The sequence below is a fragment of the Scylla paramamosain genome, chromosome 40 (genome assembly GCF_035594125.1).
Source record: "Scylla paramamosain isolate STU-SP2022 chromosome 40, ASM3559412v1, whole genome shotgun sequence".
Classification (NCBI taxonomy): Eukaryota; Metazoa; Arthropoda; class Malacostraca; order Decapoda; family Portunidae; genus Scylla; species Scylla paramamosain.
In genome coordinates this window covers 3,849,987-3,863,105 of record NC_087190.1, presented here as the reverse complement: position 1 = coordinate 3,863,105, position 13,119 = coordinate 3,849,987, and the positions used below count along the sequence as shown (strand labels likewise).

The 13,119-nt window shown below is 40.6% G+C and overlaps 1 protein-coding gene and 1 long non-coding RNA gene across 6 annotated transcripts in view; one reads left to right on the top strand and one right to left on the bottom strand.

Moving 5' to 3' along the window:
- Window positions 1–13,119, bottom strand: part of LOC135092722 (uncharacterized) — a 101,679-nt gene that overhangs the window by 30,864 nt on the left and 57,696 nt on the right. For all 5 annotated transcript variants that reach the window (XM_063991357.1, XM_063991361.1, XM_063991359.1 and 2 more), the window contains 3 exons: window positions 5,907–5,993; window positions 4,532–4,665; window positions 3,060–3,255 (listed from right to left, as the gene is read on the bottom strand). In XM_063991357.1, coding sequence (XP_063847427.1) covers window positions 3,060–3,255; window positions 4,532–4,665; window positions 5,907–5,993 — 417 coding nt within the window. The remainder of the gene's footprint in view (window positions 1–3,059; window positions 3,256–4,531; window positions 4,666–5,906; window positions 5,994–13,119) is intronic.
- LOC135092725 (uncharacterized) lies at window positions 6,761–12,568 on the top strand. The gene is made up of 3 exons (XR_010263042.1): window positions 6,761–7,023; window positions 11,607–11,800; window positions 12,021–12,568. It is a non-coding gene; the product is annotated as an uncharacterized LOC135092725 (long non-coding RNA).

Sequence of the window (13,119 nt, the reverse complement as noted above, 5' to 3'; positions counted from 1 at the left end):
TAGATGGAGGAATTGAGTTTTTGAGGCATTGAACAATACCAGGTTTGCTCTGCCCCAATCAGAAATTTTAGAAAGATCAGAAGTCAGGTGTTCTGTGGCTTCCCTGCATGAAATGTTTACTTCCTGAAGGGTTGGACGTCTATGAAAAGACATGGAAAAGTGCAGGGTGGTATCATCAGTGTAGGAGTGGACAGGACAAGAAGTTTGGTTTAGGTCATTGATGAATAATAAGAAGAGAGTGGGTGATAGGACAGAACCCTGAGGAACACCTCTGTTAATAGATTTAGGAGAAGAACAGTGACCGTCTACCACAGCAGCAATAGAACAGTCAGAAAGGAAACTTGAGATGAAGTTACAGAGAGAAGGAAAGAAGCCATAGGAGGGTAGTTTGGAAATCAAAGCTTTGTGCCAGACTCTATCAAAAGCTTTTGATATGTCCAAGGCAACAGCAAAAGTTTCACCAAAATCTCTAAAAGAGGTTGACAAGACTCAGTAAGGAAAGGCAGAAGATCACCAGTAGAGTGGCCTTGATGGAACCCATACTGGCAATCAGACAGAAGGTTGTGAAGTGATAGATGTTTAAGAATCTTCCTGTTGAGGATAGATTCAAAAACTTTAGATAGACAGGAAACTAAAGCAATAGGATGGTAGTATGAGGGATTAGAACAGTCACCCTTTTTAGGAACAGGCTGAATATAGGCAAACTTCCAGCAAGAAGGAAAGGTAGATGTTGACAGACAGAGCTGAAAGAAATATAGGCAAACTTCCAGCAAGAAGGAAAGGTAGATGTTGACAGACAGAGCTGAAAGAGTTTGACTAAGCAAGGTGCAAGCACAGAGGCACAGTTTCAGAGAACAATAGGGGGTCCATATTAGGTCCATAAGCCTTCCAAGGGTTTAGGCCACCGAGGGCATGGAAAATATCATTGCAAAGAATTTTAACACGTAGCATGAAATAGTCAGAAGATAGAGGAGAGGGAGGAACAAGATAGAGTCTTTAGCAAAGGTTTGAGCGAAGAGTTCAGCTTTAGAAATAGATGTGATAGCAGTGGTGCCATCTGAATGAAATAAAGGAGGGAAAGAAGAAGAAGCAAAGTTATTGGAGATATTTTTGACTAGATGCCAGAAATCACAAGGGAGTTAGATCTTGAAAGGTTTTGACACTTTCTGTTAATGAAGGAGTTTTTGGCTAACTGGAGAACAGACTTGGCATGGTTCCAGACAGAAATATAAAGTGCATGAGATTCTAGTGATGAAGGGCTTAAGTACCTTTTGTGGGCCACCTCTCTATCATGTATAGCCCAAGAACAAGCTGTGTTCAACCAAGGTTTGGAAGGTTTAGGTCAAGAAAAAGAGTGAGGAATGTATGCCTCCATGCCAGACACTATCACCTCTGTTATGCACTCAGCACACAAAGACGGGTCTCTGACACGGAAGCAGTAGTCATTCCAAGGAAAATCAGCAAAATACCTCCTCAGGTCCCCCCAACTAGCAGATGCAAAACACCAGAGGCACCTTCGCTTAGGGGGATCCTGAGGAGGGATTGGAGCGATAGGACAAGATACAGATATGAGATTGTGATCGGAGGAGCCCAATGGCAAAGAGAGGATGAGAGCATAAGCAAGATTAGAGGTCAGGAAAAGGTCAAGAATGTTGGGCGTATCTCCAAGACGGTCTGGAATACGAGTAGGGTGTTGCACCAATTGCTCTAGGTCACGGAGGATAGCAAAGTTGAAGGCTAGTTCACCAGGATGGTCAGTGAAGGGAGAGGAAAGCCAAAGCTGCTGGTGAACATTGAAGTCTCCAAGAATGGAGATCTCTGCAAAAGGGAAGAGAGTCAGAATGTGCTCCACTTTAGAAGTTAAGTAGTCAAAGAATTTCTTATAGTCAGAGGAGTTAGGTGAGAGGTATACAGCACAGATTAATTTAGTTTGAGGGTGACTGCAGTCGTAGCCAGATGGTGGAAAACTTGGAAGATTCAAGAGCGTGGGCACGAGAGCAGGTTAAGTCGTTGCACACATAAATGAAACATCCAGCTTTGGATCGAAAATGAGGATAGAGAAAGTAGGAGGGAACAGAAAAGGGGCTACTGTCAGTTGCCTCAGACACCTGAGTTTCAGTGAGGAAAAGAAGTTGAGGCTTAGAAGGGGAGAGGTGGTGTTCTACGGACTGTTGGAATGATAATTCTGACATTTTATACCAGTCCTGAAATCCCACACAGGGCAGGCCAGACAAGGCATCACACTCACACACGCATCACTGACACTCACGTGAGAATATAAGAACTTAAGAAAATAAGGGTTGGTGCTAGAAGCCATGAGGTCTACACATGGCAGTCCCTGTATGAAACATGCCTACCTACTCCCACCTATCGTCTCCACCAATAAATCTGTCTAACCTTTTTTTTAAAAGCTCCCTAATGACTTAGCACAACAACCTGGTTACTAAGTCTTTTGCTTTTATCTATCACTCTTTTTGAGAGCCAATTCCTTCCTATCTCTTTTTTAAATTGAATTTTATCAAGCTTCAACCCATTATTTCTTATTCTATCCTGATTACTGATTCTTAGAATTTTGCATCCATCACCCTTGTTATATTCGTTATACCTCTTCAAAGTCTTCAGGTAGCATCATGATAACAGAAGTTACGAAGCACAATATTCTGATGTGTGCATTGCAGTCCTGACAGCAAAACAAGACATGAAGCATAACATCCTGGTCCTAACCTGTGCATTGCAATCCTGGCAGCAAAACACAGCACAAAGCATCCTAACCAGTGCAGTGCAATCCTGACACCAAAACACAGCACAAAGCATCCTAACCAGTGCAGTGCAATCCTGACACCAAAACACAGCACAAAGCATCCTAATCTGTGCATTGCAATCCTGACACCAAAACATAACACAAAGCATCCTAACCAGTGCATTGCAATCCTGGCAGCAAAACACAACACAAAGCATCCTAATCTGTGCATTGCAATCCTGACACCAAAACATAACACAAAGCATCCTAACCAGTGCATTGCAATCCTGACACCAAAACACAGCACAAACATCCTAACCTGTGCATCGCGAGCTTCAACACTCAGAGCCACAGCTTGCAGGTAGAGATAGGAGGCTGTGTCTTCCATCAGGGCAATGGCAGTGTTGAGGCAGTACTCTGGATCCCCCACACTCACCCCCACAGGGTCCACAAAGTCTGTGTAGACCATCTCAGCCCACAGCAGAACCAATATGTTGTACAATTCGGCCGGAGATCTGGATTAGGTTAAGTTTGGTTAGGTTATGTTAAGTTGGGTTAGGTTTCATAACGTTAACAGTAGTGTTAAGGGGAATGAGTAACCAAGAAGCACAGGTGTTGCTTCGTATTTGCTTCTTAATTTGGTCTGTATTCAGTAGAGCTTTCTTCTCTCACTGCCACTATTTTCAAAGGCCACAGAGATGATTACCTGGGTTCTCAGGAATGTTTTTTTTTGGTTAATTATTGAAATCTTGTCAATGTGCTACTAAAATTATATAAACCTTAAAAACCCATGTACTTCACTTCCACAATTTTCAAAGGTCACAGAGATGATTAGCTGGGTTCTCAAGAGTGTTTTCCCTGTTAATAATACAGAATCTTGTCAATCTGCCATGAGAACCATATAAGCATCCTTAAAAACCTGTGTAACTTCAACTAGAGCCTTTTGAAAGTAGTGGAGGTGCAGCACTGAGGTATTTCAGAATAGGGTCCGGGTCCTTCATGCCAAGTCAATAAGGAGCTTAGTGCAGAGTCAAAAGGGACATTTAAAAGATTACATTTATGGATGAGGATGACTGGTGAAAATAGGTAAGCATGTTTCAGACGGACTGCCACATGTAGCCCTGATGACTTCCTGCAGCTTATCATGATTCCTTGTGTTCTTGTAAGAGACACGAAGAAATTGGCTCTCAAATATAGTGGTGGATGACTGTAATACTCATTGATCAAGTTGTAAGTGGTGAGTCAATAGGAAGCATTGAAAGAAGTTTAGACATCGTTATGGGTGGTTAGATTAGGGACTGCAATGTGCAGACCTCTTGGCTTCCTATACCATTCCTTAGAGTGGTGGATGAATGGAATAGACTCAGTAATCAGGTTGAAGTGCTGAGCCAATAGGGAGCTCTAAAAGAAGACTGGACAGCTTCATGGATGGGGATGATAGGTGTTTAAGAGTGCAGTGTGTCTATGGCAAGTCAGCGCTATGCCACAACAGAACCAGTGTTTAAGAGTGCAGTGTGTCTGTGGCGAGTCAGTGCTATGCCACAACAGAACCAGAGTGTTTAAAGAGTGCAGTGAGTCTGTGGCAAGTCAGTGCTATGCCACAACTGAACCAGAGTGTTTAAGAGTGCAGTGTGTCTGTGGCGAGTCAGTGCTATGCCACAGCAGAACCAGAGTGTTTAAAAGTGCAGTGTGTCTGTGGCAAGTCAGTGCTATGCCACAACAGAACCAGAGTGTTTAAGAATGCAGTGTGTCTGTGGTGAGTGAATACCACAAACAGACCCAGACACTCACAATCCATAGTAATCACCCAGCAACTCTGTAATACTGTTCAAGCTGGTTTCCTCGTACACCAGAATTTTGTATCCTTCAGTTTGTGACTTGTCAGTTTCGAGGAATGTACTCAGCACTGTCTTCCAGTCAATGACCTGCAGGAAGGGAAAGTGTTGTAAGGCATCAGGAGGGAAGAGAGGGTAGTAGAGGAGTTTTTGGTTAATTAATTATTTATTTTTTTAATGTATGGAATATGTAAAGGATAATTTACAATTCCTAACATTTACGAGGTATGGTCCACTAAACAAACTGTTAGGGATCTACTGTATTTACTTTTTTTTCTTTATCAATGAAACAATCACTAATTTATAATTCATAATATTTACAAGCTGCAGTCCAATGAACAAACTTTTATTGATCTGCCATATTAACTTTTTCTCTTCTCTTCTTTTATTTATTTATTTACTTATTTTTATATAAGGGGGACATTGACCCAGGACAAGAAAGAAAGAAAAGGGTCAACAGAGTGCCAGTCTCTAAAACAGAGATCAAAAAGGATCATTCAAAATTGGAGCATTAGTGTGTTGGAAGCAAGGATGTGAATGATGGCAGGCCTTTATTACTTTTTTTGTTACCTTCCGCCAGTGTCCCTGTTACATAAAAATTAAAGTTTGTTTAATGCACTGCAGATTGTAAATGTTAAGAACTGTGACTTGTAATGATTGATTGGTTTATAAAGAAAAAAAGTAAATTCTGCAGATCCCTAAAAGTTTGTTTAATGGACTGTACCTCGTAAATGTCAGGAATTGTAAATGATGACTGATTTTATTTATTGTTATTATTTTTTATTTATTTATTTATTTATTTACTTATTTTATTTTGTTTTTTTTGTTAGCTGGATTTTATCTGTCATTAGGATGCATGTGAAAGAAAGATCAAAATTATAGGTTCACAAGAATGAACCACAGCTTGTAAATATGTTATGTAATTTTTTTTATTTATTTGTCTATTTATTTATTTATTTGCTTTACCTGAGTAAACTGTTATACTTACCATACTACAGTTACTTAATGAATCAGTTTGTAAGAGTGGCATTGGTCAAAGGCAACAAAAGTACTAAAAAAATATCCCACTGAGAGTGCCTGTCCCTAAAGAAAGGTAAAAGAGGATCATCCAAGATTGGAGGATTACTGTAGTGTCTTAAAGCCTGTTTACTATAGTGTCTTAAAGCCTGCCTCTTGAAAGAGTTCAAGTCAAAAGAATGAGGAAATACAGAAGCAGGCAGGGAGTTCCAGAGTTTACCAGAGGAAGGAATGAATGGTTGAGAATACTGGTTAATTTTTACATTAGAGAGGTGGACAGAATCACTATATCTAGAAAAAATGTCTTTTCTTACCATGTCATCAAGTTCATAGACAAATTTCACATCATCAAAGTCTCTGTTGGCAAGTTTCATGATGAGGTGTGGTACATGTGGCTGCTTCTGTGGAGAAGGAAGAGAGAAGGTGATGACAGACACCACCACTCACACCACAGGGTGACCTCAAGTTAGGAGGCAGTTCCGTTCCTATGCCACATTGCAAACCAATTTTTAGGGTAGGTCGGAACCAGACTCACAAACGAAAGTAAATTTTTTCCCTTTCATCGTGAGCTTATGTAGGGAACCTATTTTACATGATCCAGATGCACACAAACACAAAGTAAACTAAAATATACATGTTTATTGAGTGAGAAAAGTGTATGCAAAGCTGTACATATAGCTGTGTGGGTCACTTTGGGTCATTTTCAAAAGTCAAACTTCACCAGAGGACACAAATCTTGCTTTGACTCATTCCTGGACCAAGGCTAATTCCTCCATCCCTCTTTTTATGTGAGAAATAATTGGCAGACACCTCAGTCACCATTTTTACAATCCTCTCAATGCTCTGTGTGTGACAAGGCCAGTCAGGTACTTTCATAAGTCAATAAAGTTTTCAGAAATACTTAAAGTGCAAGTGAGAGGTGTCTGAGAAACATTCTCTGACCAAGTGATCAGATCTCCAATCCTGGTAGCATCACAACTGATGTCTGGTGTCCTTCTAAGCCTTACAAAGGAGTCTCCCAGGTCCCTCTCTCCCCTGATGGCCTGGATTCTTCTTACCCCTTTAGTTCTCTCCACCTGATCTTCAGAACATAGGAGGGTTTGGAGGATGGCTTCACTGTGCGCATTCCATGCTGATCTCTTAGCAGTTGGCAAAATGATATCCAACACCTCCTTCCTCTGAGACTTAGGGCCGTACTTTTAAAAACTTTCGCCAGGTCCGGCATTCAGTTTCACCAGGCGATCAACAATTTCGTACTGTTAACACCAGTGACAGATGTCACCAGACTTTCCTTCGCCAGGGTTGGCAATGGAATCATATTGGAATAGCCTGGCGAACGTAAGTAGCCGAGAGGCTACTTACGTTGCCTACTTGCTTTCTCAAAACCATCGTGATTCTAGCTGGAGATCAAGACAACACCAGGCCCCCCAGGTGAGTTATTTTAATTTCAGTTTCTATTATTTTGGTTTGAATATCATTTTCGTTGAAAACATCTTACCATTTCATGTTCTGATGATAGAGTTTTTACTTTGAGCTGTATAAATGAGGGTGGAAACGCTCAGGTGCTCTGCAGTGAGGTGTATCAACTCAATCCTTGTACCCCAGCACCTCCGTTTATTTTCCTGTGCAGTGTTTGTTCATCATTTACGTTAAAATAAGTTTTGTCTCATGGCATAGTTACAGAGTGGTTCCATCATCATAGTGTCAGGAAGCAATGATTATGGTTTATTTCCTTAGTGCACAGGTACTGTTATACTTGACTGCTAAATTGATTGAATGATTATTATTGTTACCATGCATTTTATTAGGTTATGGATCCACTGCTAGAATTAGAGGAGTTAAAAGTAATTAATGATGCAGAAATAGGTAGGGTCAGGCTGCCAAGAATTCTGAATGACCACTTGGATTTGTTCTTGACACTGAAAAAGAATTTATTTTCTGGTAGGTACACAATATCCAAGGAAGCTGCAATAGCCTTGCTCACTGATTTATATTTACCAGAGGGAAATGATTGAAGAGGTTATGTTAAAGTACAGTAACTGTAATACTTACATATATGGTAAATGTACATGTGAAAATGATAAGTAGTCCTTCATTTAGGAGGAAAATTCGGCTAGAAAATGTTTGGCAGGTTTTTTTCTTCTTCTTCTTATTATTATTATTATTATTATTATCATTACTATTATTATTATTATTATTATTATTATTATTATTATTATTATTATTAAATGCCATTCACATGGCAATATATTAGGTTTTGTTGGTTAGAGTGATTTATGTTTGATTAACTTGCATTACATTATTTTAATTACTCCCAGTGAGGTCTAAAGCACTGTTCAGGGGGTGCTGTGAACTTATCATCAAACCCAGCTGTGACCTCACTGAACGTTTCCCTTTGTGTCTCACAACACAAGGGGGCAGTACAGCCTGCCCTCTAAAGACAACTCTCTTCCTCCTCACAAAACTACAAGCACCTAATAACACACACACCCTTCACCCAAAAATTTTAAAATCATCATGGCGACTCCTACACCAGCCTCGGAGTCCCCATCTGGGGAGGGGATCATAAATGTCCCCAGGTCGGACTGCCTTTCTGTCGACGACCCTAAGTGTCTTGACACCCCCCTCAACTTTTTCTTCATTAACTTCTGCAACATTCGCGGTCTAAGATCTAATTTTCAATCTGTAGAACACCACCTCTCCTCTTCTAAACCTCATCTTCTTTTCCTCACTGAAACTCAGGTGTCTGAGGCAACTGACAGTAGCCCCTTTTCTGTTCCCTCCTACTTTCTCTATCCTCATTTTTGATCCAAAGCTGGATGCTGCGTTTATGTGCGCAATGACTTAACCTGCTCTCGTGCCCACGCTCTTGAATCTTCCGAGTTTTCCACCATCTGGCTACGACTACAGAGTCACTCTCATACTAAATTTATCTGTGCTGTATACCTCTCTCCTAACTCCTCTGACTATAAGAAATTCTTTGACTACTTAACTTCCAAAGTGGAGCACATTCTGACCCTCTTCCCTTTTGCAGAGATCTCCATTCTTGGAGACTTCAATGTTCACCACCAGCTTTGGCTTTCCTCTCCCTTCACTGACCATCCTGGTCAACTAGCCTACAACTTTGCTATCCTCCATGACCTAGAACAATTGGTGCAACACCCTACTCGTATTCCTGACCGTCTTGGAGATACGCCCAACATTCTTGACCTTTTCCTGACCTCTAATCCTTCTGTTTATGCTGTCACCCTTTCTTCTCCGTTGGGCTCCTCCGATCACAATCTCATATCTTGTCCTATCACTCCAATCCCTCCTCAGGATCCCCCTAAGCGAAGGTGCCTCTGGCGTTTTGCCTCTGCTAGTTGGGGGGACCTGAGGAGGTATTTTGCTGATTTTCCTTGGAATGACTACTGCTTTCGTGTCAGAGACCCGTCTTTGTGTGCTGAGCGCATAACAGAGGTGATAGTGTCTGGCATGGAGGCGTACATTCCTCACTCTTTTTCTCGTCCTAAACCTTCTAAACCTTGGTTTAACACAGCTTGTTCTTGTGCTATACATGATAGAGAGGTGGCCCACAAAAGGTACTTAAGCCTTCCATCACCAGAATCTCATGCACTTTATATTTCTGCCCGGAACCATGCCAAGTCTGTTCTCCAACTAGCCAAAAACTCCTTCATTAACAGAAAATGTCAAAACCTTTCAAGATCTAACTCCCCTCGTGATTTCTGGCATCTAGCCAAAAATATCTCCAATAACGTTGCTTCTTCTTCTTTCCCTCCTCTGCTATCACATCTATATCTAAAGCTGAACTCTTTGCTCAAACCTTTGCTAAAAACTCTACCTTGGACGATTCTGGGCTTGTTCCTCCCTCTCCTCCACCCTCTGACTACTTCATGCCACCTATTAAAATTCTTCGCAATGATGTTTTCCATGCCCTCGCTGGCCTAAACCCTCAGAAGGCTTATGGACCTGATGGGGTCCCTCCTATTGTTCTCCGAAACTGTGCCTCCGTGCTTGCACCTTGCCTAGTCAAACTGTTTCAGCTCTGTCTGTCAACATCTACCTTTCCTTCTTGCTGGAAGTTTGCCTACATTCAACCTGTTCCTAAAAAGGGTGACCGCTCTAATCCCTCAAGCTACCGTCCTATTGCTTTAATTTCCTGCTTATCTAAAGTTTTTGAATCTATCCTCAACAGGAAGATTCTTAAACATCTATCACTTCACAACCTTCTATCTGATTGCCAGTATGGGTTCTGTCAAGGCTGCTCTACTGGTGATCTGGCTTTCCTTACTGAGTCTTGGTCATCCTCTTTTAGAGATTTTGGTGAAACTTTTGCTGTTGCCTTGGACATATCAAAAGCTTTTGATAGAGTCTGGCACAAAGCTTTGATTTCCAAACTACCCTCCTACGGTTTCTATCCTTCTCTCTGTAACTTCATCTCAAGTTTCCTTTCTGAGCGTTCTATTGCTGCTGTGGTAGACGTTCACTGTTCTTCTCCTAAATCTATTAACAGTGGTCCTCAGGGTTCTGTCCTGTCACCCACTCTCTTCTCATTATTCATTAATGATCTTCTAAACCAAACTTCTTGTCCTATCCACTCCTACGCTGATGATACCACCCTGCACTTTTCCACGTCTTTTCATAGATGTCCAACCCTTCAGGAGGTAAACATATCACACAGGGAAGCCACAGAACGCCTGACTTCTGATCTTTCTAAAATTTCTGATTGGGGCAGAGCAAACTTGGTATTGTTCAATGCCTCAAAAACTCAATTCCTCCATCTATCAACTCGACACAACCTTCCAGACAACTATCCCCTCTTCTTCAATGACACTCAACTGTCCCCCTCTTCTACACTGAACATCCTCGGTCTGTCCTTTACTTATAATCTGAACTGGAAACTTCACATCTCATCTCTAGCTAAAACAGCTTCTATGAAGTTAGGTGTTCTGAGACGTCTCTGACAGTTTTTCTCACCCCCCCCCAGCTGCTAACTCTGTACAAGGGCCTTATCCGTCCATGTATGGAGTATGCTTCACATGTCTGGGGGGGTTCCACTCATACTGCTCTTCTAGACAGGGTGGAATCAAAAGCTTTTCGTCTCATCAACTCCTCTCCTCTAACTGACTGTCTTCAGCCTCTCTCTCACCGCCACAATGTTGCATACCTAGCTGTCTTCTACCGCTATTTTCATGCTAACTGCTCTTCTGATCTTGCTAACTGCATGCCTCCCCTCCTTCCGTGGCCTCGCTGCACAAGACTTTCTTCTTTCTCTCACCCCTATTCTGTCCACCTCTCTAACGCAAGAGTTAACCAGTATTCTCAATCATTCATCCCTTTCTCTGGTAAACTCTGGAACTCCCTGCCTGCTTCTGTATTTCCACCTTCCTATGACTTGAATTCCTTCAAGAGGGAGGTTTCAAGACACTTATCCACCAATTTTTGACCACTGCTTTGACCCTTTTATGGGACTGGCATTTCAGTGGGCATTTTTTTTATTAGATTTTTGTTGCCCTTGGCCAGTATCCTTCCTACATAAAAAAAAAACAATTGTATTACTACAGTAGGTTTGGTAAAGTTAGGTTACGCTTGGTTAAGGAGGCTTTTGTCAAATATATATATATATATATATATATATATATATATATATATATATATATATATATATATATATATATATATATATATATATATATATATATATATATATATATATATATATATATATATATATATATATATATATATATATATATATATATATATATATATATATATATATATATATATATATATATATATATATATATATATATATATATATATATATATATATATATATATATATATATATATATATATATATATATATATATACTGTATAGTGTATATGTTTATGTACATAATGACAACTTGAAGAATTTATTAGTCTATTTTTCCTCTAAGTGCAGTTACTTGTACTATCCATTGTTGACATGGGTGACAGATTGTCATAGGTTCCATTCATTTTTCAGATTATGGATCCCCTAGTAGAATTTGAAGAGTTGGAAGTGCTTGAGATGCAGGAGAAAGACTGCCAAGACGAACCACTTGGATTTGTTTACAAGCCTGACTGAAGGGGAATTTACATCTCGGTTCCACATAGGCAAGGCAACTGCAAGGTCTTTGCTTGCTGATTTACATTTACCAGAGGCAAATGATTCATGAGGTTAGTACTATTATTGTAATTCTTACATATATGGTAAATTTACATGTCAAAATGTGAAATAATCACTCCCTTGTACATGAGCAAAATTTTTATATCCCATCATACATGATGTATTACATTAATAAAGTGAAAACCCAACCTTGTACATTAGATAAAAGTATCAGTTTGATAGGCAAGATTAATAAATCTTTAACATTGACATTTTATTCCCTTATCATAGGCTGTCCAGTGCCACCTCACCTTCAACTCCTCTTCACCTTACAATTGATGGCAACTGGAGATTTGCAGCTCACAATTGGGGATAACTTTGACATTTCACAACAGTTCATAAGCTCATGCTCCTCATGTACTGTACGTGCCATTGCTGCTTTATTTCAGCGGCACATAAAGTTTCCTGAAAGGCATCAGCTGCAACCTGTTAAGGACAACTTTTCTGCTATTTCTGGATTTCCCAGTGTTATTGGTGCAATAGACTGTACACATATTCCCATTCAGAGTCCAGGTGGTCCCCAAGCCGAACAGTATCGGTGCAAAAAGGTTTTTTTTTCATTAAATGTACAAGCAGCGTGTGGTCCAGGCTTGAGTTTTTTTTAATGTTGTTTGTCAGTGGCCAGGCTCAGTGCATGATAGCAGGATATTCAGGAGCAGTTCTTTGTATGCTCAAATGCAGACAGGAGATTATAGTGGCCATCTGCTAGGGTATTCTGCATACCCATTAAGCTCATTTTTATTGACTCAAGTTTTGAATCCCAGACAGCAAAATTAAATTAAATACAATTTGGCTCATTCAAAAACACGCAATCCTATTGAAAGAGCATTTGGAGTCCTCAAGCGAAGATTCTGCAGTCTCGCCATACCAATGGGGACAAATTTGGACACAACCATGGCCACAATTTGTAGTGCTGCTGTTTTGCACAATACTGAAATTAAGTATAGGAATGATTTGGATAATTATGATGATGGTGATGATAATGATAATGATGATAGTGGTGATGATGGTAACAATGAAGATGAACAGTATTGGATATATTATTATTTGTACGATATGTTTTCCCGGCGGCAAGCCAAGCAATGCTTGTCGCCAAGAGTGTATCCTCAGTTCCGGGCCGAGCCCAATAAAGGAGAGACGTGTGTCCCTGTGTCTCGCTCCCCTGCCTAGCTATCTTACATGGCGCAGTGAAACCCTTACCTACACCGGTCAAGATGCCTCTACCTCGCTGATCCCCTCGCTCGACGCCTAGGGCCTCGACGACAGTGGTTCCTCGCAACCTCCAGCCGCTGCTCCAGCAGGCAAGGCAGACCATCAGTGACCAGCAACA